General features: G+C 35.2%; 1 protein-coding gene across 1 annotated transcript in view; it reads left to right on the plus strand.

The window, feature by feature from the left end:
* The window catches only part of LOC104521157 (golgin subfamily B member 1-like), a 37,004-nt gene that overhangs the window by 5,744 nt on the left and 7,130 nt on the right, over positions 1–24,130 (plus strand). The window contains exons 9-21 of the mRNA XM_029083771.1: positions 800–1,121; positions 1,482–1,591; positions 1,970–2,087; positions 2,810–2,901; positions 3,826–3,976; positions 7,707–7,810; positions 8,473–8,596; positions 9,384–9,514; positions 11,122–11,231; positions 11,504–11,672; positions 12,042–12,146; positions 12,430–23,211; positions 23,602–23,753. Of these exons, the coding sequence (XP_028939604.1) occupies positions 800–1,121; positions 1,482–1,591; positions 1,970–2,087; positions 2,810–2,901; positions 3,826–3,976; positions 7,707–7,810; positions 8,473–8,596; positions 9,384–9,514; positions 11,122–11,231; positions 11,504–11,672; positions 12,042–12,146; positions 12,430–23,211; positions 23,602–23,753 (12,470 nt within the window). The remainder of the gene's footprint in view (positions 1–799; positions 1,122–1,481; positions 1,592–1,969; positions 2,088–2,809; positions 2,902–3,825; positions 3,977–7,706; positions 7,811–8,472; positions 8,597–9,383; positions 9,515–11,121; positions 11,232–11,503; positions 11,673–12,041; positions 12,147–12,429; positions 23,212–23,601; positions 23,754–24,130) is intronic.

Here is a 24,130-nt window from a genome sequence, read left to right on the forward strand (position 1 = left end):
TCTCTAGTTAGAGACTGCAGTGAGCCCCAAAACTGAGGCTTTTTTTCCTCCCCTGAAGAGAGTGTTTTGCTAATTGTGTGCCTTTCCTTTTACTCTATTTCTGCTGATTGCAAAAGCAATACCCAATCAAGGTTCTTTGTGTTAAGGCACCTAGCATGAGCTCTGATTATAGTCTTTGAGTGCTGCTGCTTCAGTTCAACAGAAAAAGGATGTTGCAGTCTCTCAGACAGCAGGTCTAATGTGAGTGGACTGCTCTGTTACAGTGATCTGTAATCTTTTCTACCTCTTTATGTATTAAGATAACAAAAAAACTAAAATAAAGGTGCTATAAGTAGAATAAGCTCTAACAAAACTAGTTAGCAGTAAAATATTATAAAGAAGAACTTGATCAGTTTGCCAGCTTCAGTTTTAATGGACGTAGGTGACGAAACATGGGTGGCCTTTTAGTGAGCATTCTTAATCTTTGGGATCACTGTTAGAGATCTGCTTCTGTCTGGTGTGGGGTTTTTTTGTTTTTTTTTTTATATATACTTCGTAGAACCAAACATTCTTTTCCTGTGGGAGAGGTTGCATGTAGTTTGCACTCAAACAGTGATGCTATTTTGCTAAAGTCCCCAGTTCTGTCTTGGAAAGTCAGAGCTGAGTAGCTTCTGTAGTAGACCCAGGTTACCAACAGTAGCATTGATTTCTGATTATAATGTATGTAGGAATACAGATAGAATATTTGACCGTGGTACTAAAAATACTTTGCATTAAAATATAAAGGTGTTTTATTGTTTTGTTGGGGTTTTTTTTACAGGAGATTAATGAAAACCTGAAACGTCTTCTGTCTGAAAAAGAAAACCTCCAGTCTAAACTGGATGCTGAGAAACATGTAATGAGAGCCCAGTTAAGAGACATGATGGAGAAACATGAGCTTGAAATGACAAAAGTTAGGGAGAAATATAATGCTGAACTGCATGAAATTCAAGAGAAACATGAAACTGAGCTGCAAGAGAAAGATCAGGCCCTGTTTCAGCTCAAGAAACAAGTGGCAGAATTAAGTGGCAGTGGACAGACTAACTCAAAAGAAGCTCCTGATCTGGAGTCTATAACCAAAGAGAAGATGGAAGATTTAGAAGGTATCCTATTTAAACAGTTGGTACCTATGAAGGGTTTCTTTGCCCCAGACTGTTAGGTGGTGTATGCCAATTTCATACCTCTTGAGAGTAGAACTACAGTAAATTTGGTGGAAGAGTTATTGCCTCACTAATTAAAAAATGTCTGTGCTTAAATACTATAATAATGAGGGTTATAGGAATGCCAAGATAACCCAGTGAACTTGAAATTTCTTGCTACATTTCTTATTGTTATTTTTTTCCTTAAATGCACTTGTCTTTTATAAATATATAACTTCCAGTTGCTAAAGGAATTAAGCACAGGGCTTGTGTTAATAATATTTCTAGAGTTTTAAATATTTCTTTTGTGTCTTGTTTTTTTAGTACAAGTGAAATTGAAAACGGAAGAGGCCAGCAAATCTGAAGCAAAGTTTTTGAAAATGAAGGCTTGGTCTAAATCAAGAATCAAACAACTGGAGGATGAACTAAAAAATGTATGTGTAACATTGTGTTTAATATTCCATGTCTGTCCTAAAAACTACTGTGCTTGGAGATTTGACTGAAAACAGTGAAATATGTGGTAAATAGAATATTAAAATAATTTACTCAAAGTATCTTTATATATGAATTAATGTATAGAAATTGAATGGATGTAAAATGTTGATATAGGATGAAGTTTCAACAAAAAATATGTTACCAGCATTCAGGAGTAAATTTGTTAGAGATTAGGTAGTTTATTGCGCTTTGAAATACTAGAACAACAGCTGTTCTAAATACTACTAAAAAAAGCAGGAAAAAAAAGTTGCATTGACTTTGCTGTGTTTCTGGTGTTTTGGTGCATTTGAAAAACTCGTGACTATTTTTTCTTGTAGTTTTCATCAAAGAATAATGATGTATCTGCCTTAAACAATCGCCTCTCAGAATTAGAAATTGAAAATGAAGAACTACAGTCAAAACTGCAATCGTTACATGAAATCAGAACTCAAAATGGTAAAAATCTATTCTTCGTTTGCAGATGATTCAAATTAAAGAGACAAAGATAAATGAACTTTCTCATTTTCATTTGCAAAATGTATCTTTTTTTAAAAAAGACTCTGAAGTAACTTCATGCAACTTTGAACAACAGCATACAGTACTTGAGTCAGAGTTACAGCTCAACTTTTTCTTCCTTAAATCTACCTGTGCATAGTTCTTGTTGCATTTAGGCTTAGACAGAATATGTATAAACCTTTCCAGGAAGTGGAAGAGGCTTCTTAGGAGGAAATATGAGACCAAATATACTTGGAAAATTTATCAGAGTATATACAATAAACTTCTGAGAGCAGTGAGTTTCAAGTAAATTAAGAATTATCTTTTCTTTTGTAAGGATTTGAGAGAGAATTTTTGCTTAAAACCTCAGATAATGTTGGAGTTCTCTGAGATTTTTCTGTTTCACGTTGTGTTATTTCTCTGACATCCTTTCTGTAAATGGAAAACTGTAGAATTTTCAGTTCACTAGTCTAAATTAATAGCAGGTTAGATTTAAGCACTCATCAATAGTTAATAATCAAGAAATCAGTTTAATGGGTAGATGGATAACACAGCCCAACAGAGGTCTTCTAGCTGAAGTGAATTATCAGCTGAATTTTCATCTTGAATCTTTCTTTTAAATTTGTATTGATCTTCCTATTAGTTTTGTGTCCTAATGAGCCAAATTTATTATATTTCTGTAGAAGAATTGCTGACTAAGCTGGAAGTCTACGAAGAGCAGCAAAGGAAGTTGCAAGCTGATCTTGACCAAGTTACAAAGAGGGCAGCTTCACAGGTTGACTTTCAAATTGATTTGTATGAGTTACTGATTAACTCAAACAGTGCTAATTAGAATTTGAAAAGTGCTTTAGCTGGAGCTGAAAATTAATCTAGTGATATCTGGAACTGTCAGTGTCAATAGCTGTTCAGTTAGATAACAAGCTGGCAGGTTTAGAATTACTTACAAAGATTACTCTTACTTACAGTTTACTATTTATTTAGTTCCATTTAACATGAGCCATCAAGGTGTGGCTTTTATTTTGTTTACAAGATGAATAGCTTTCAGAAGGAAATAGTAGCTGTAATGTTGACTAATGTACAGGTCTGGATAAGAAAATGAGAAGACTCAGGAAACATTGCTAAAGGGCTTTAAATGGATCAACAATCTACATTAATCACAGCAACTTTGTGCAGCCCTAGCAGCAGAGCCAGTTTGAAACAGTTAATTTTATTCTGCTATAAAAGAATTGTTTTTTCCACATTTTGTGGACAAGTTGCGGGTTTTTTTGGTAAAATCTTAAAATACTTTTAATTTTGATGAGAAGGCAGAAACATTTTTATTCTGTTCAGAGAAAAAAAGTTAATAGAGATTTGTTATCCCACATAGAGACAGTTAAATATTGTTTTATTTTGGGACATTGCTAAGGTGAAAATGTGCAACAAAAATATTGTGGTTAAAAAAGCCATTTTTAATTTTAAAAAAATTTCAGATTAAAAGTACAACTGGTAGTAACTTTTTTATATTTAATGGAGTGGTGAGGCTTGCTATTTACATAATCTACAGTAGCAATGATCATCACTTCCATAGATTTTTCTTTATGCAAAGTGGTGAATTGTAATGGACTGTTTTCTTTGTTGAACTGTTTGCCAACTTAAAATGTTATTTACATTTGCAGTGGGATTTGGTAAATATATTTTTATGCACAATTTCTCTTGTTAGGCCAGTGAATCAGGTAGTGTGGATGAATTGCAGAGTCAGCTCTTGGAATGGCAAGAAAATGTACCAGAGTCAGATGAGTCCCAGGTACAAGTCAGAGAAGAGAAGTCTGCTATGGCCTTGAGAATGGCTCAGATTGAGGAGGAGAGAGAAGGTGAATTGTTTTGTTTACGATAAAATGATAATATTTGTACATTTTTATATATATATGTTTGATAGCACACCACCATGACTCATTTCTCTAGTCCTTAGACTTGTATAGCTAGTGAAATTGCTTAAATTGGCAATTTCTACTTTTTCCTATTTCCATAAACCTGTTTTTCATCTTTTTTGTACCATTTTTTATGAATAGAAGTGCTTGTTCTGTTTGCCAGCTGAGTTGCTGCTCTGTAAGGCTGCTCGAATTTACTTCAGAAGCTTATTGTTTGCATATGAATGATCAGTGATAAAAAGTTCACCATTGCAATATTAAAACTGCCTGCCTGGAACAAGCAGTGAAGGTTTCGAGAACTATAATGTTGGTGAGAATGTGATGAACCAAGGTGGTGCTTTAGTAAAATATATCTGAGACAGAGATTCTTTTTAATTATAATTAATGAGAAACCTTTCTCAGAATATTTAGTAATCTGTTAGTAACTGTCACTTACTAACAGATTAGGTCAGCTGAATAACATTAACTGGCAGTGGTTTGGAGCTAGTTACAAATATTAAATTACCTACAGAAAATAACACTTCAGGTAATCTCAGATTTTTTTTTAGTTTTCTGCATTATTAATAAAACAGATGATGAGAAAGTGAAGCAGTTTCTATTATAATTTATAAAGGTCTGGTTAAATTTCAGTTTTTACTGCTTTTTTTCATTCCACCTAATGCATTATTATAATTTTTGTCCTGCTTGTTAAGTGTGTGGGGGTTAATGGCAAATTTTAATGTGCACAACCTACTATCATAATTAGTCTGGTTAGTTAATTTGAGTCTTCTCTTTTTCATCTGCGATTGAATTATTTTTCATTTACACGATCAATGTGGAAGTTCAGTGTGTAAGCATAGAAATATTTTAAGGATCCCATCTCTTTTTGAACAATTTACACATGTGATGCTTTGGAATTGAAAGAGAGCAATATTCTCTTCATTAAAACTACCTGTGATCTCAGCTGTGGTAACTACAGATCCACATGCAGTATTAGGAACAGTTGTACAATTTCCTCTGCGTCAGTCCATGTTGAATTTTGCATTTTTTCCCCTTGGGATAAGCATGACTTTTCTGTTTCTTTTTTTCCTGCCGTTACACCTGATGAGCACTCAGCGTCCCTTCCCCCTCCACTCCTACCCTACACTGCGATTTGGTCAGCCAGTGAGAACATCGTTTCCCATCAGTTTTGTGCATGCAGGTTCCTGCAGCAATGGCAACTTGTAATATACTGTTGCTGATTTCTTCTGGTGTTGCTTCTTCTGAGGAAATTGCCAACAGTGTCTTAGAAGATTTGCCATTGACCAGATGTGGTTTCTAGCAATACATGTAACAAATGCTGGTTTCACTTGATTTTTTTTCCTGCCTTGCAATATCTCTTTCTTCATTTATATTAACCAAATCATCTTTCTTCATTTTTCTTTAAAGTAACAGCTGACTCCATATTTATGTTGTAAACTTATCTAGAGAAAAGTTTCTTGGCTTGCTGCAAGTGGTTGTGACTAAGTAAGAATCAAATTCATTTTCATATTCTTAGTAGTACTTGAAATTCAGTTGTATTAAAATTCCATCCCATAAATTGCAGAACTTTTCATGCATTAATATTAGCTACCAATGTTTTAAGCAATATATAAACCCACTACTCATTCCATCGTAGTCCAGGGCAATTTCCATATATGGCAATTGTCTGTTTTGGGTTGAATGTGTGAGGAGCTGCAAAAGCACAGAGGATGACACTACTGATGATGTTTATAGACCGGGGCTTGTTTCCTCTGCAAACCACTGAAGATTGTGTGAATAGTGACACCAGGAAACACAGACACATCATGAGTTAATTGAAATGCAGTGTGTTATCTGAAAAAAAGTGTTTTGGGAAGTTTTTCAGTTTTTACACTAGAATTGCAGATGAAAAGCTCCCAAAGCTGCTGTAAAACACTACAAAAGGTATTTGCTTCCTAATTGTTGTAACAGCAATGCTGAATTTAACTGGAAGTGTTTTAACACTTGCCTACAAGTTGTAAATCATTCCAAAGCTCCGATTTCTGTACTTTCATTTTTCATGTGACAGTGGTAATTTCATTCTTTTTTTTCATTGTCAAATACTTAGGAGCCTAAATATTTTGGGTTCCTAAAGGACAGTGTGTTATTCATTCTCATTATGCTTAAAAAAAGATTACCTCAATTTTAACTTCCAAGAAATTGAATTTTTTTTTCAATTTTACTTTTTTTTCCCCTCCAAAGGAGGAGTGAAGTTCTTATCTAGAATAATGCTTACTCCTTGAATTGCTTGACTGACTTCAATGACAGTTCTTGTAAACAGAGTTTAAGGGGTGCAAACAGATTTGGCATTTATTCATTTACAGCTTTGAAGAAGTATGTATAATGATTTTTAAAAAATTGTAGAATCTATACTTAGAAATAAACAAAGTTGTGTAAAATTAATGCTGATAAATTGACAGCGCCAGAAGCCAAAGTGTAATTAAAACCAAAAGTAAGATCCACTTTAGTAATCCTACTTTTTTTAAGGAATCCTTAATTTTTTTTTAATCTTTTCTGATAACATCTTAAGTATGTAATTTTGAAATATCACAGGAAGAACTTAAATCTCGTGGGTGTAACAGAATTGTGTTTCAGTGACATTTGTGGTATGAGTAATCCTTGGACAACTCAGATGAAAGCTGAATATTCCCAGGAGGGTTGAATCTCCTAATTGTTTCTGGTGTTTACCTCACAGATGCATCGACATAAGTTCTCTGAATTTTGCATGCTGTGAGGAAAACTGTGGATTGATGTGGTTACATTGAAAGCTAAATTTGTAATTACCTAATTAATTGAATTTTCAATGGAAGTATGGAGCCACCTTTTACTTTCATTTCTTTTCGCTGGCTGTTCTGTTTTGTCTGCTTTGCATGAAAAGTCTGTTTCCTAATCAGTTACCCCAAATGTGTTTTGTCAGATCACAAAACAGATGGGAATGCACTTGAAATGAAAAATAATTTCTAACAATGAACAAGACACATATCTAATCTTTCACACGCTGAATTTATTCAGTGTGTTTATTTACAAGTGATTCTGTATTTGTCTTCAAAATAATGTTATTATTAATTTATGACACGATGGTTTGATGCCAGTTTGCAGTGTAACACATGCTTGTGACTTCCTCGAATTATCTGGCTTTGTAGCTCATACTAAAATTAAATTTGAAAGGGACGCATGTCACTTCCATAAAAATGAATGTGATTGTTCAGATTAGAAAAACCACAGCTGTTTTAGCTGGTGCCTTTAGCGTACAAATTAGGTATATTTTAACCTGGAAAATTGAAATGAGATGTAATTTGGCATTTTAATTGGTTGGCATTTTTTTTTAGTATCAGCATAACCTCACCCTTTCCAGTCTTCTGTCTAAAGTCTTCATTTAGAGCTGATGAAGAAGTAAAGTTAGACTTCAGTTTGCTTCTTCTTAGTGAGATACACAGACTTTATTCTTATGCTCTTCATGGTAATGTTGGAGGGAAATCACAAGGTGAATACAATAGATTGCTTCTTTAATCTCGTGCCTGTCAGTCATTCGTTGGGACTTCAGCCTGTCCCTGGTCTCTTTTCATGTAGTAGTGTCTGATATAAATGTAATTGCTTTCCTGTGGCACAAAACTGATTGAGGATGACTGGTTCTTTCCTGGCTGCTCTGATCCAGCCATGGTCTCAGGGCAACAGGAGCTGGAGGAGGAACTGACCACAGGAATGGGCAGGCTACAGCAGGCAAGAAGAAAAAGCAATCAGACCGGCAGAAAGCTTCAGGTGGGTTAAAAGAGTTTATTTTTACCTGTATGTTAATAAAAATATGGAAAATACTATTATTTATTGGATGCTTTACACTTAAATACATGAAGAGCTTAAGAACTTTGATTGTTTGTGTAACTGCAAACTTTGTTAAATGGAATGATTGTGTGTGTAGCCAGAAGGTGAGAAATACCAATGGCACCACGCTTCTCTGTTCCTCGAGGAATGAGTCTGCTTAATTTTACATTGAAAAATGATGACCTTCCCTCTGGGGTGATGCACATGCTGGAAGCTATGTGCATGATTAATAGGTTAAGGCCATTTTTGGTTTAGATACAATCTTTACAAAACTCTCTGTTGGTGGAGCTTTACTGGATAATTAGTAAGTAGTGTTACTTCATTCAGATATACTTGTAGGTGGTTGGTGCTGTAACTTGCATGAAAAAATGATAATCTTTTGTAAGAAGAATTAGGATGTCATTGGAAGATAAATATAATATTAAATAAATAATAAATATAAAATTAAGTTAACTCAGATACTTTACCCTGAGATTCAGAGGACCCTATTAACTGTAAAACTTGCTGAGTTTTAGGGCTTCTAATTTAAACTACACTTTTAATAACAGTATATGCTTCTTTTCCCCTCTAAATTAAACTTCATTCTCATGTTTTATGCGTAGGAAGAATACAACTTTGATAGAAAACAATGTTTTCAAGAATTGAACGTCACCTTGGATAGCACAGACTCAGCTGAAGGAGAAAATATGGGAGGTTGGTGGCCAGAGTACACTTCACCTAATACAGGTGTGATAGCGACTAGACAGTTTATTAAAGCATGCACAGCATTTGTATTTTGTGTCTATTTTTGTTTTCAAATTCAACTAACAACCCATTTGTGGTGTATTCTAATCTTTGTTGAATTTTTTTGGCTTGCTTTTTCTTCCTTTTCATTTCAAAGCATGTGCGTGCTGGATGAACTGCCTAGTTTTGGTTCAGACATAGAATAGAAATATGATTAAACACTGGAATTGATTGAGCCTTGGTACCCATGAAATATCCTATGTGGCAAGATCATGTGTTTTTAAGTTATGAGTCTTGTTCCTGTGAATGTGTTTCCAACATATATATCTGTTATGTTACAAACCAGAATTTCATTCCATTGCTGTATACTTTTAATTTAAGAATCATATTTTTTAATGCAGATTTTTTTTTTATCAGTGGTAAAGGCTGCAAATATACTGTATTGTTAAAATGGAATCTTCAAATATTGATACAGATCAGTTTACTTTGTTCATTAGTTGCTTAAGATCTGATCCTGCAAGTCCACAATTAACTTGTGATTAAAGTAACATGAGCCACATTATTGATGGAGCCACAGTATTGTTTAGAATATTTCTGCAGGTTCTCTGAGTTCTTGAGTGATGCAGATTTTATTTTGGTTTTTCAACAGTTAAGGGTACTTTTGCCATCTAATTTTTGGTTGTGCCCAGCACTGGTGAGAATCAAGAATAAAAAGCTGACACCATTTCTAGACTTCAGGAATTTTAACAGGACTTTCTTGAAATAATTTTTTTTCTTTGATTTTAAGTAGGTTTACGGAGCGTCGTTGAAGAGTTGGAATTGGAAAGAAATCAACTGCAGGAACAAATTCTTTTTCTAGAAGAGCGTTGTCAGGATTTGGAAGATAGATTGCAGCTTCAAGGTAGAATGGAGGCTCTTCAGGTGAGCTTTTGTACTTGTGTAAAACCTGATGATAGAATCATTTTATTCTGTTTGTATTCTTACAGTCGTAGCCTACAGTAAGACAAAAACATCAATTTGCAGTTAGCAAAAATGTCTCTTCATAACTTTATGTTGGCAGAGGGTGTACACACACTATATTAGGCTCTGAAGTTGAAGCCTGTCACTTGTGTTCAGCTGGAAGTAAGCTTTGTCATTTGTTTTAGAAACATAGTAAAAGACAATGTGATTTTCATTATTCTTTGTAGGGAGCCTTTGTCAGAAGGTTCAGAGTTAGATTTTTTTACTACTGGCATAAATCTCCCTCTTGTTTCATCCCTCAAGCTTCTTTTATATAAGAATATGTGTGTGTATATTATTTTTTTTAATATTTATATATATATATGTATATACACACATGTGTGTCTGTATATATATATATATATATGCACACACTCATAGAAAAGAAACTGTGTAAATACATATAAAAAACTAATAATATTTATTTTTAGCTATACAGTCTAAACCCCCAATATTAATTTCATATATATTTATGTTGTAAAATATTCAATGAAGGCACCAAAAGGAACAGTAAAGTAAATATTTTTCAGATAAGTTATTTTTAGTATTTCCTGATTGACAAGTTACTACGTTTGATAATTTGTAAACCTTATTTTCACTAAATGGTACAACTGATCTCTTGTTCAAACTCCTTCAGGCTTGGTGCATTACCCATGGCTCTTTATCTGTTAAGTTGCAAATATATAAAAAAGAATTAATGATTTTAAGATGAAAGACAAGCTTATATTAATTATTATTTGAGAATCTTGTAACAAAGCCTTTCAATACAGGTAACGTTTGGTGTAGATGAAGAAGGGCAGCTGTTGAGGGCGGCACAGGTGTGTTCTGCCTCCTCCAAAATGCTAGCTTATTTTCATTAGAGGTGACATGTTTGCCTTGTTTGTCCTATTTGCTGTTGATTCTGGGTATGTGTTCTGCTTTTGGTTGCTGTTATAATTTTTTTGTGCTTTTATTTTTGAATTGGTGCAGTGAATCTGGCTAGAGTAGGAGATTTGTATTGTGTTTTAAAAAAAAAAACCAACCAACAAACTGTGTGAATGAAGCTTGCTTTGTTTTTCTTTTCTCCACAATGCCCCATATGTAGGTTTTTGCATTCCTTCAACTTGAAAAAATAGGAAAAAAATAAAAAAAATAATAAAATTCAATTTTGGTAATGTCTTCAAACCAATAAGGAAAGTATTTTTTCAAAGCAGTAGCTTCCCTGTTAAGATAAGTAAGCTGCCTTAACACAGTGTGTGTGTGTGTGTGTGTGTGTGTTGTTTTGGGTACACAGCAATCATCCTTGAGTTCATGCTGTCATAACATTGCTGAACCAGGTATTTCTGACAGGTGAGTTGCATCTATTTGAACTAATACCACATCTGAACTTGTGATTTTGCACTGTTATCTACTAAAGTGCTAGAATAATGATCTGTATTACCATGTAGGATGCAAATCTCCTGAAGAGTCAGATTTTCATGATTCCAGTTATCTTTTGCTACTCTGCGTCTTTTTAAGTGACAATCCTCTTCATTATTGCTTTGTTGCAGAATGAAAATGAACGTTTGCAAACTCAACTCACCCAATTACGCAACCAACAAAAGCGAGATGCAGAAGAGCATCAAATTCTGATCTCTGGCTTGAATGAGCAACTTAAAGGGTAAAACAAAGGTTCTTTACAACTCCCTACAGGATTAGATTTGTTTGCTTTAAGGTTAAACTTCTAATAAGAAGTATGATCTCGCAAAACACTTGCAAAAGTGTTACCTGATTCCTGTTTCTTATTGCGGTAATGGTTTGGGTTTTTTTGTTTGTACTTGGAAGCTTAAATGGAAAGTGTGAAAATAATTATTATTTTAGGAACATAGTTCGTAGGAAAAGCTTAGAGCAAGGTTTGTTTTCAAAATTTCTAAATATGTATTTTCTTCTTAGGTTAAGTGACAGAAGTAGCTTCCTTGAAACTTCCCTTGGAGAAAAAGAACAAAAACTGTTGAGCACAACAGAAAAACTAGAACAAATTGAAACTTTGAGGAAACTGCTTCAAGAAAAGGATCTTCTGAACAAAGAGCTTGGTGAAAAGTTTGTGCATACTGAGCAATATGTAAGTTAAAGTTATTGTTAAATAGTATTTAATTCATTAAAACTGACAAGCATTAGCCATAAATTTCTATTTGTGTCCCAGCAGCAATATTGCTGTTTTTCCATATCTGAGGTTTTTGCTGTTTCTTCACAGTTTTGTTCACTTCATGTAATTGCTTTGCTTTAAGTTGGGTGTAAGGATTTCTTAGACACAACACAGAGCTTTGCATGAAAGTATTTATGTTTTACCGGGTTGATAAGTTATCCTTGTTTATTAATTTCAAATTATAAACTCCAATGTTATTTAAACTCAATATTATAACTCTAACATCACAATTTTAATCTAATTCTGTATATTTCTATCCCATTGACTTTTATTTTTAATACTAAGCTGAATGAAGCCTTAAAGAAATGCAGTGTTTATGAAGTGGAGAATGCTGAGCAGAAAACAGTCATCAGTGATCTAACAGAAAAAGTCGCTACCCTGAAGGAAAAGGTAATCCATTAAAATAAAGTAAGAGAAGAAATACTATGTTCTTTTGAAGTGGCCCATTTATATGTCAGGAAAATAACAGCATTAGCTGCTAAAAATTTCATATACTAAACTTCCTGTATGCTAAAACAATCTAAGGAATAACATGGTTATATTGTGACTGTACAGTTGAGTAGAGATTGGTTACCTTAGATACTCTGCTTGTTTTACATGTGGAATGTGACTTCTATTCTCCCTCTAACATATATTTGAAGTATTCTTATAACATTATTTTCTTGATGTTTAGACTTTGAAACAAGATGGCGTTGTAGAGTCGATGCAGCTGGATCTGGACCAGACAAATGAAGAGCTTGACAAATTGAATACAAGCCATTTAGAGGAAAGATCTCAACTTATTCAAGATCTCCAGAAACGTGAAAGAGAAATTGATAATCTTAAAGAGGCACTGGCAGAAAAAGACAGGGAGATGTCTGTCCTGTCTTTGAATGTGACAGAATATTCTGAACAGATCATCATCCTGAAGCATCAAGTGCAATGCAAAGAGGAAGAAATACGAGGGATGGAAGAGGCTTTATCAAAAGCTGAAAGGGAAACTCATTTGCTGAAAGAAGTACAAACAGCTGATGTAAGAGATGCAAGCGTGAAGATATCTGTCCTTTCTGAGCAGAGTAATGCAATGAGACTAGAGCTAGAAAGAGTTAGACTTGAGAATGAAGCTAAAACCAAAGAAAATGAGGAATTAATAAGACAAAGCAGCGAGAACAGCATTACAATTAAGGATCTCCGTTCCGAAATCAACGCCAACAACGTTGCATACCGTAACAAACTGGCGGAGTGTGAGTCACAAATTACTTTGCTGAAAGAACAAATTAGTAAATCATCTGAAAAGCTACAAGAAACTGAGGAGAAACAAAGAAAAGAAACTGATTATTTGAAATCTCAGCTTGAGGAAAATAATACCCTAAAGGAAAAATGGAACAACTTGCTTAAAGAGAAAGAGAGTAAAGCACAGACACTTGAAAATGAGTTAAAATCAATTAAAGATTCATACAACAAACTGGTTCTGGAAAGTGCCAAAAAAGATGAAGAGTTGGCTGAGTTATCTAGGAAGCTTTTAGAACACACTGAACATCAGGAAACAATTAAAAAAGAATTACAAGAGAAACAAGAGTTCATTATTTCATTAGAGCAGAAGCTTGGGGTTTTGGAGCAACAAAATGAAGAGACTAAACTTAAATTAACTGGAGATCTGAAAGCCAAAGAGACATGTTGCAAAGAACTTAATAACCAATTAAATGAAATACGTAAACAAATTAACAAGATGGAAATAGAGGCACAGGAAAAAGCTTTGGCTAATAAGCAATTGCAGGCAGATCTTGAAGGGAAAGCAGAAGAATTGGCAGAACAAATAAAAGCTAATGAACATCTGAAAAAAAGTATAGATATGGTGGAAAAAGAGAAGGAACAGCTCATCAGTGAAAAAGAGAATTTGTCCAAACTCCTGGATGTAAAAGAGTGTGAATTGTTAAAGAAAATCCAGGCTGTTGCAGAAATAGAGAATAAGTTATCTCTTAGCACTGCTGAGTACGAAAAAACTCTTTCAGTACTAAATTGTGATAAAAACACTCTGGCAAAAGAGATGGAACAACTTTCAATACTTGCCGAGCAAAAAGAAAATTCAGTTGCAGAACAGCTGCAAGAGAAAACAAAGGAGTGTAATGTGCTCGCTGATCAGTTGTTTGAAAGCAAAGAACAGACACAACAGTTGCATGAACAAATGCAATCACTTCTCATTCAGCTGAAGGATGCTAGAGACAAAGACATAAAGAACGAAGAAATGTTAAATAATAAGTTATCTGAATGCAGTAGCCTGATCCAAGAGCTCAGCCATAGTAATGAAAAGAATTTACTACTGCAGGAACAAATTCAAAGCATAGCTTTGGATTTTGAAGCTGCAAACAGGTCTCTAGAAGAGAAAATCCTTCAAAATGATTCATTACATAAGGAAATGGAAGAGAGTAAGTTTTGTATTGTGGAGCTGCAGGATGAAATTAAAAATCTTAAAGATGAAAAAACAAAGTTATCTCAGTTGGTAGAGGAGAGAGACCTGATGGTAAAAAGTCAAGGTTCAGAACTTGAGAAGTTTCATAGGCAAGTGTCTGAAAAAATGGAAGAAAATACGGTGTTAAATAATCAGCTACAGCTATTAAGCAAAGAAGTGGATGTACTTAAGCATGAAAAGGAGAACTTTTCCAGCTTATTGAGCGAGAAGTCACGTGAATGTGAAGTTCTTCAGTCACAGTTGGTACAGCAGCAGTCTGAAATCACTTCAGCAAGGCAACAAGCACATACAGCAGCTCTAGAAAATGAAAAACTGAAAGTGGACATTGAAACAGTCAATGTTACGGTAGTGAAAAAGTCAGATGAAATAGCTGCTTTAACTTCACACTTGTCCCAACAAAGTCATAATATTTTAGCTCTGAAGGACCAAATCGATGGCCTGTTGATTGAAAAAGAAAACTTAAAAGTTGTCTTTGCAGAAAAAGAAACTCTCCTTTCTGAAAAGGAGGATTTGATTCAGCAAATGGAAGATAGTAAAATGGCAGGAGAAGGGCAATATATGCAAATCATTTCAGATCTGCAAAACCAAATACATGCCCTAGGTTTTGAAACCAGCCAGCTTAGACATGCAATGCAGGAAAAAGAAAATGAATTTAAGAGGCAAGCCCAAGAATTAAAGTTATTAAAAGATAAATCTGAAGAGTCTGATGTGCTTAGGGTTCAACTGTCTGAGAATATGGAGGTTATTTCAGACCTTCAATATCAGCTTAGAAATGCGACAGAAAAATCATCCCAGTTGAATGATTCAATTATACAGAAGGATGAATTTTTAAAACAAAAGTTAGATGAATGCATCAGTTTAAAAGCACAGCTTTCTGAGGTACAGGAGTCTTCTGTTTTGCGGGAGAAACAGTTAGAGCTTTTAGCCTCTGAAGCAGAACAATTAAAAGTACTCGTTTCAGAAAAAGAATTAACCATCAAGAATATTTCATTATGTAGTGAGAATTTAAAGACACAACTTCAAGAGAAAGAGAATGAATGTGAGGTCTTAAAGAAACAGGTGGTAGAGCTGGAGGAAGTGAAAGTGAATTTACAAAAAGAAATACAACATCAGAAAAATGTAATAATTGAAATGGACCAGTCCTTATCAGAGAAGGAGTCGTCTCTTACAGAAAATAAGAGTCTCCTCAAAACTCTGAAGGAGAAAGCAAGGAAGGATGAAGAGAAAACAAATTTAATTTCTCAGCTTCAAACTCAGGTACATGAACTAACACAAGAACTACAGAAATCTAAAGAACTAGTCCATGAGAAAGAAAATGCCTTTTTATCTCTTCAGGAGAAAATTGAAGCGCAGTATGAACTAAGAACTGAGTTGAATGCAGCTCTTGGGACAAAAGAAGAAGTTATTGCTGGACTGCTTAATTCTTTGAAGGAGAAAGATACCAGTATACAGTTGGCAGACAGCAACATTAGTGTTCTTTCTAGTGAGATTGATGTTCTCAGAGAAAAATTAGAGAAAAGTGATACGTCCATGAAAAACCTTACTACAGAATTTCAGGAAAAGAATGAGAAGCTTGATATTAATCAGAAGAAAATGGATTCTTTGATTGTTGAACTTGACTCTCTTAAAAACGAACACCAAAAAGCACTAAACCAAATAAGTACATGGGAAGAAGAACTACAGCAGAAAGAATTGACTGTGGAGTCTCTGCGTGTGAAGTGCACTGAACAGGCAGATAACATAGCAAGTTTGAAGTCAGAGTTGAACAACATAAACTCCAAATCATCTCAAGACTGCCATGAGAATGCACTTTTAATAAGTAGTCTGCAGAGCCAGGTGGAGTCTTTAGAGAAAGAAAAAAATCTGTTACAGGAAGATGTTGCTAAACTGACGGCTGAAAATGCACAACTTGCTGCATCTCAAAATCATTTGCAAAAGAAATTGGAAGAGCTCCGAGAAGTTAATGAAAAACTAGAAACCAGTGAGAATTATTCAAGAATGCAGATAGATGCTGTGAAACTGCAGATGAAGACTGAAAAAGAGAAATTACAGATGCAGGTTAGTGCGAAGGGTGAAGAACTTTCTAAATTAGAGCTTAAATTTGAAACTCTAGAACAAAATCTACTCGAGTCAGAAAACAAATGGGTGGCAGAACTTGATAGGGCAACTTTACACAATAATAATCTTACTGCACAATTGAGTGGTTTAGAAAGTGAAATGAAATCAAAGGACAGCAAAATCCAGTCTTTGCAGCAAGAGCTGGATCTTATAAAAGAGGAATTAAATCAAAGGTTATCTCCATTACTTAGTAGTAGGCTTTTATGTAAAGAAAAGGGGCCAGAGACTTCAGATTCTGAACTGCAGCTCACTGATTGTAAAATTCAGTTGGAAAAATTCTCCGCTCTGATAACCACTGTTTTGAGCAAAGAAACAGAAGGAGAACAATTGCAACTGGTGCTTTTAGAAAAACAGAAAGAAATAGACACCTTGAAAGATGAATTAAAAAGTATGCAGACACTTGAGAAGCAGAAGGAGTTGCTGCAGAATGACTTTGAAAAGATGAAGGGCAAATACAAATCTGAAATTGAATGTCTTTCAAAAGAAATGTTCGTGGTCAAGGAAACATTATGTAAACAACAGTCTCTCTTGCAAGAAAGGGAAGAGTCTTTTGCAGGAATAAATAAGCAGGTTGAATTTCTTCAAGACAAGATAAATAAATTGGAAGAACTATTAAGAACCAGTCAAGAAAACCTGGATGTTGAAGGTAAAAAAGTAGCAAGTCTTCTTGAAGAAATGGGAAAAAAAGATCAACTCATCGAAAACTTAACTTCCCAGGTAAATCAGCAGGAGGATTTAATTTCTGATCTAAGCCAGCAAGTGAAAGAAAAGGACTGTTCTGTTACCCAGATCATGGAATCATTGTCTAATGAAATGCTGAATTTTTCTGAAGAGAGAAATACATTAAATACCAAATTGCAAGACCTTGAAGCTGTTCATAATAGTTCTGTAGGAGAGCTAAACCGAGTATTGCAGGAACTTGAGGATTGTAAGAAAGAACTGGAACAGAGTCAGGTTACGTTAAGCAGTAGAGAAGCTGTGTTTAAAGATTTAATGAACGAGAAAGAGGAGATGCAGTTTAATCTTGAGAAAATGGGCAAGGAAAAAGAGAATCTGAAAAAGAAACTTCAAGCAGCATTGATAATAAGAAGAGATCTAATGCAAAAAGTTGGAAAACTAGAGAAGAGTGGACAGGAAGAAATAGAAAGAGAGCAGAAAAAAGCAGAAGAGTTATTCAAGCAAGTTAATGGGTTAACAGACAAGCTGAAACTAGTTGAAGTACAAAATAAAGATTTTGAGTCTCATCTTGGAACTTTGAGGCAACAACTTCTAGAAAAAGATGCCAAAATAAGTGATTTGACGGAAAATTTGTCTTCAAAAGCCTCTTATATAGAGGAACTTCAGGACAGTATTGCAGAGCTAAATGATATTGTTGCTGAAAAACAAAATATATGTGAGCAGAACCTGAAAACTTTAGAGGAAAAGAACTGTATGCTTGCTCATATGCAATCTGTGCTTGATGAAAAAGCAAGTGCATATGAAGAGGAACGTTCTCAGCTGCTCTTAGCTCTTGAAAAGATGAAGTCTGAAGTTAAGGAGGAAGAATTGTTGAAAAATTCCAGTTCAGAGGAGCCTGATTTAAGTGCTGGGGACAGGAAGCAGTGTCTGGACCCCAACAAGGATATTAATATAATAAATCAATTAAAAAAAGAAAAAGAAGACTTACAGAGGGAGCTTTTGGTCAGGGAAGAAGATATGAAAACAATTCAGAAAGAAAGAGAAGAGCATGCTAAACTTGCAGCAGATTTTGTTGAACAAAAAAACCACCTTGAAATTCTCAAACAAGAACATAAAGCGCTCTGGGAAATTCTTCAAACAAAATGTAAGGAACTGGACTTTAATCCATTAGAAAAGTACCTTCTAGGGAAGGAGCTGGCTTCACCTATGGGAGTGCTGAGAGAAGAAGCAGCTGACCTAAGGAATTTGGAATCAAACAAACCAAGAAGCAAGGTTGAGGTTGCATCCTTAAAAGAGTCAGAAAACATGATTACTTCGGTGGCGAGTGAAGACACTGAGTTAAAAGAACTGAGAAGTAATTATGCAAAACTTCAGGAGGAAACAGAAATGTTAAAGAAAGAGTTGAGAAAAATATCACTTGAATTTGGTGATGAAAGAGAAGAGACAGTCAACTTAAACTGTTTGGGACAGCAGGAGCACTACCAGGAGCAATGCAGGGGCAGCTTGTTGGAGGACATAAAGCAGCTACAGAAAAAGATGAAAGCATATGAGGCTGAAGCTGTGAACATTAAGAGAGTGCTTGAACGTGTGAATAATGAGAAAGAAGCACTGAATAGAAAAAGTGAAGAGGATTACAAGATGAGCCAGGAGAAACTGCAGAGACTGAGAACTGAAGCTAGGAGGGAGGTTGCAGAAAAGAATGAGGAAATAGAAGCATTGCGTTGTTCAGTTACAGATTTCAAAGATAAACTTGATCTGGAAAAGGAATTATTAAACAAAGCTATAAAGGAGGGTCAAGAAGAAGCCCACCGTTACAAAACAGCATTTGAAGAAATGAAGAGTGAAAAAGAAGAGCTTCTTAGTTGTTTAGAAAAGTCCAATTTGGAACTAATTAATATGAAAAAGGAGGTAAAACATTTTGATGAAGAAAACAAAAAACTTCTGACAGAGCTATGTATGCTACGTGAGAAGGCTGAGATGAGTAGACCTGTGGTGTCATACAAAGAGCTTAAAGAAGAAGATGCTACTGGAAAAGAACTGGGAGAATTTTGTTTGGAAAGTAATTCCCTTCAAGGAAAGTTACAAGGTAAAGGCACCTGTTCTCAACTATCAGGGACTGATTGCTCTGGGAAAACTAAACTGAGAGAAGCAACAGAATGTCCAATCCAGAAACAAATGCAAATGATTGAAGAGCCACTGGCAAAAACTGCAGATGTAAATGATTCTAGACCACAAGAGCAAAGAACTGTAGCGGAAGCGAAGTCCAGAGAGCGCCTTCAAAGAAAGTTACAGGCGGCTTTAATATCACGTAAAGAAGTCCTGAGAGAAAATAAATGTCTAAAAGATCAGATCGATAAGCTGATGTTGGAAAGGGAAGAGCTGGTGAACAAGACAGGTATGCTTGAACACTTGTTAGAGCTTGGTAGAGAAAACCAAAGTTCAAGTGCTGTGTCTCCATTGTCTGAAGAGGAGAGCCTTGTTTCTGAAAATGCTCGACTGTTGACTGAAAACGAGAACCTCACCGCAGCATGTGAAAGTCTAAAATCCACCATGGAGACTATAGTTCAGGAAAAAGAGGCCTTTTCATTCCAACTAAATACCTTAAAAGATTCTCAGACAGTTGAATTAACAGGATGGAAGGCTAAACATAGTGAATTAAAGCAGGAGTATGAATCTCTTCTTCAGGCTTATGAGAATATCAGTAGTAAAATAGCAGATATGAGGCAAGTGATTGATCTCACTAGAAAAGAGAAACAAGAGGCTGTTCAAAGACTCAGGGAAGGAGAATCTGAGAAGGAGGCTCTTGAGATGCAGTTACAAAAACTCACTGGTGAAAATGAGGTTATTAAGAATCAGCTGAAACAACTCGGCGAATCCAAGAAAATGGAAGTTGACGAATTACAAAGTAAAGCAGAAAGGCAGATCCGTGAGCAAGAGGCAAGGATGCAGGAACACCAGGATCGTCTCCATGAACTCACTGAACAGAATCATCAGCTAATGGAGGAAAATGAGCAGCTGAAACAAACTTCTGAAAATTTAAAGCAGGCTTTAGAAAAAATCCAGAATGAAAATGATATTCTTCATAATAACATCACTGTAACTAAAGCAGCTTTGGGAGATCTCCAAGGTCAAATGGAAGTGTACCAAAATGATATGCAATCTAAAATCAATGATGCATTACATGAGAATGAATTGTTATTAAAGGACATTAATGAGTTAAAGGATAAACTCTCTGAAAAAGAGCAAGATGTGCTTGTCCTGGAACAAGAAATAAAGTTAATTTCAGAAAAAGCAAAAGACACTGAAAAATCTTTGAATCATAAAAATCATTGTCTAACAAAGCTGGACATGGAATGTAAAAGCCTTACACAAGAAATCATTAGTCTAAATGAAAAAGTTAAGATTTTAGAGGATGATAAATGTCTGTTACAGGAAGAATTAGAAAATGTGCAAGAAAGTTCTTACAAAGTAAAAAATGAGCGAGAATTTCTTGAGACAGAATTGCTTAATCATGTTAAAAAAGTTGATCATCTTACTGACAGAATGAAATCAGCGCAGGTGCAGAATAACTTGCTGTTACAACAACTGGAAGAATTAAAGGCAGAAAAATGTAACGTGGTTAGAGAAAAAGAAGAACAGCAGTTACACCTTGTAAAAATGTTTGAGGAGAAGGTGAAAAGTGCTCAGAGGGATAATAGTGGAAATAAAAACAAAACAAAAGAATTGCAAGAACTCTTAAAGGAGAAACAGCAGGAGATCAACCATTTGCAAAAGGATTCTATAAAGTTCCAGGAGCTGATCCTGGATTTGGAAAGATCCGTGAAACTGTCGCAGTCAAAAAGTGAAAAATTTGAAACTGACTTAAGTAATATGTCAGAAAAGCTTGCAAAGTCAAATGAGGAGATACATCATCTCAAGGGAAAGCTTTCGTCACAGATGAACTTGTTGGATCAGTCAAAGGATGAAGTGGGCAGGCTTGCAGATGAGAATCTCAATTGGAGAAAAGAGCTGAAGAAGAAGGAAGATGAACTACAAATTCAAAAGAGAGAATATGAGAGAGAATTGGAATTTAATCTTCAACAGTTAAAGTCTGTTCACAAAGGAGAATTTTTGAACCTGGAGGAAAAATACTGTGCCCTTCAGAGAGAAAAAGATAGGGCCATTAGTGAGATTCATGGTTTGCAAGAGGAAATTAACATTAAGGACTCTGAAAACAAAAAACTTCAAGCAGATTTGAATGCGGCTTTGGCACGATTAGCTGCTTTCACCAAGTGTATGTCCTCTCTTCAGGATGACCGGGACAGGGTCATCACTGAAATGAAAACTTGGGAATTGCAGTTCAAAGAGGCCATCCAAAATAAAGAGAAACAGATAGAAGACAGTAATAAAAGAATAATGGTTTTACAAGATGAATTGAAAGACAAAATGACTCAGATTCAAGAACTGAATATCAGGTATTCTGTGGCAGAGGAAACAAAGGATGAACTGTACTTGAGGCAGAAATCTGTTGATACACAACGCTATGAAGAGCTCTGCAGAATAAAGGAAGAAAATACGTTTTTTCTTAACAGGCAGCAAGAACTGGAGAGTGTTCTTCAGTCAAAAGAAGCATCTTTGCAAGCACTCCTTAAAGAAAATAATTCTCTTAATCATCTCATAGAGAACAGTAAAAGTGCAGGAAGAGAGATAAAAGCTCTGGAAAGTAATTTTACAAGACAGGAACAAGAATTGCAACAGCTTCTAGCTGAGAAGGAAAAAATAAATGCTGAATTGCAAAAGCAGATTACCATTTCTGAGCAAATGAAGATCATGCTAAATAATAAAGACAAAGAAATTTCCTTACTCATTTCTTCGAAAGGTGATGAAATTTCTGACTATCTGATTCAGGTACAGACTCAACATAGAAAACAAATTGAAGAATATGAACTGCAGTTAAGGTCTTTGCAGATAGAGAGACAGCAAGCTGAGGAGTCTTGTCAGAGGATGGAGAATGAATTGAGAAATCTCCAGATGAAAGCAGACAAAGCGGGTCAAGATAAGGCTGTGATTGCTAGTGAAATAGATGCCTTTAAAAAATCAATGTCATCTCTTCAGAATGATCGGGATGATCTTTTTTCTAAATACAAAGAGCTGGAACATCTTCACCAAGATGTCTTAAATCAGCGAGACAGTCTTCTAGTTGGCAATGCAAGCGAGAGTAATGCTTTGAAACAGGAATTAAGGACACTCCTCAATCAGATAGATGATCTTCATTCTGAAAATGCAATGCTAAGTGCACAGCTGATAAAGTATAGGGAAGATCTTAACCAAGTTTTGTCTCTGAAAGACCATCAGCTGAAAGATTTGCTTAAGCAGAAATTGGATTGTATTAAAAGCCTTGAGCAAGAAAAATATGATCTTCAAAAACAAATAAAAGAAATGCAACTTTGCAATGAACTGCAAAAGGATACAGCAGTATCTTTGGAACATGAAAATAAAAAGTTAGTGTCTAAAGTAAATGATTTAGAATCTTTAATTGCATCATTAAACAAAGAGAAACTTGTTTCTGAATCTGGAGAGAAGTTGCTAACTAGTGGTAGTGTTCAGAAAAAAGAATACGTGTCCAATGGACAGCATGGAGAAAAGCTTCAGAAGAAGAAGATTCAAGAACTCCAGAAATCAAGAGGCAGAAATACTAAGGAGGCAGATGAGGAATACAGTAAGACTCTTTTGACACTTGAACATGGAGATGAACCTGATGCTTTTGCGGAGAAGATGATATTAGAAGTTCAGTCTCAAAACAGTGAGCTGAGGTCCCAGAATGAGGCCTTTGGGAAAGCGCTGACAGCTCTGCAAAACGATAGAGATAGGATAATAGAGGACTTGAAGGCACTTCAGAGCAAATACACATCTGAACTCCAGATGGAAAAAAAGAAAGGAGATGAACTTGAAGCTGAATTGGGTGGCTTTAAATTACACCTTATCAATATGCTCAAAGAAAACTCTCTTCTGAATCAGGTTATTTTTGATGCTGCAGATAAGGTTACACTTGATCAGATTGCTGATGAAATTGAAACTCTCTGTAGGGCGTTAGCTAGTCGTGAGGTGGAGATGAGCAGGCTCTCATCTGAGTGTGGGAATTATGTTCACCAGATTGAAGCGTTTTCCAAGGCTATGGCCAGTCTTCAGGATGACCGAGACAAATTGCTGCAGGAGCTCAGCAATCAGAAGGTAACTTCTGAACTAAAACAGGGCACAGCTTCATTTCCTATTGGTTGCAACAGCATCAATGAGACAATTTTTTTTTTTTTTAAAGTAATTTGGATACAACTCAGATCAATAGGAAAAGTTTTAATTAGCTACATCACTTTGTAGGTTTGTTTTGTTTTGGTTTTAATTCAGAGAATGCTTTATGGATTCTGAAGTTTAACTTTGTAAATTGTGTGAGTGCTAAGGAAACATTGTGTGACTGCAGCAGGTGTGCTTACAGTTTAGGTAATTTTGTTAAACAGGAGCAAATGGGGGATAAAAACATTATTCTAGAATTAGAGTTCTAGCACTAATAAAACTTCAACCATATCGTTTTCATTCCAGTTCACTAATCATGTTTATTAAATATAGGCTAAAGAAGGAGCCAACCTTGCAGCTGTTGAAATATCAAAACTGAAGGCCCAGGTTGATGATTTGGAGAAGGCATTGCATCAAACGAAAGCCTTCCAAGCAGAAACTGAGAGAGAGATCGCATCGTACCAGAGTGAGCTTGCTGGATTAAGGTATAAATATTAAAATTAACAAATAATATATGTGGTTCTTGTTTAGAATTCCTCAGTGACTTCACAGCCTGACATAAAGCTGACACAAAACCAAAATTATGTATAGTTTAGCAGGAAGTAGGGTAAGAATATTTCTGTAATGTACAAAATCAACTTCTACAGAGTTATCCCTGTATCTCTATGTAGTGGTCTCTGGTTTATGTAAAGTTTCAAACAGTCTTAATTGATTTTTTTTCTGTTCTGTTGGAGACTAGGATATATGGAACTACAGTTTAAAAATCTTATTTCACTGCTTGGCATCATATTTTCTTCTTAGAGTAACAATTGATGTGGCTGAACGTTTTCCCCCCAAATGTCCTTTTTTTTAAAAGATGTCT

The sequence above is a fragment of the Antrostomus carolinensis genome, unplaced genomic scaffold (genome assembly GCF_000700745.2).
Source record: "Antrostomus carolinensis isolate BGI_N321 unplaced genomic scaffold, ASM70074v2 scaffold12912, whole genome shotgun sequence".
Lineage (NCBI taxonomy): Eukaryota > Metazoa > Chordata > Aves > Caprimulgiformes > Caprimulgidae > Antrostomus > Antrostomus carolinensis.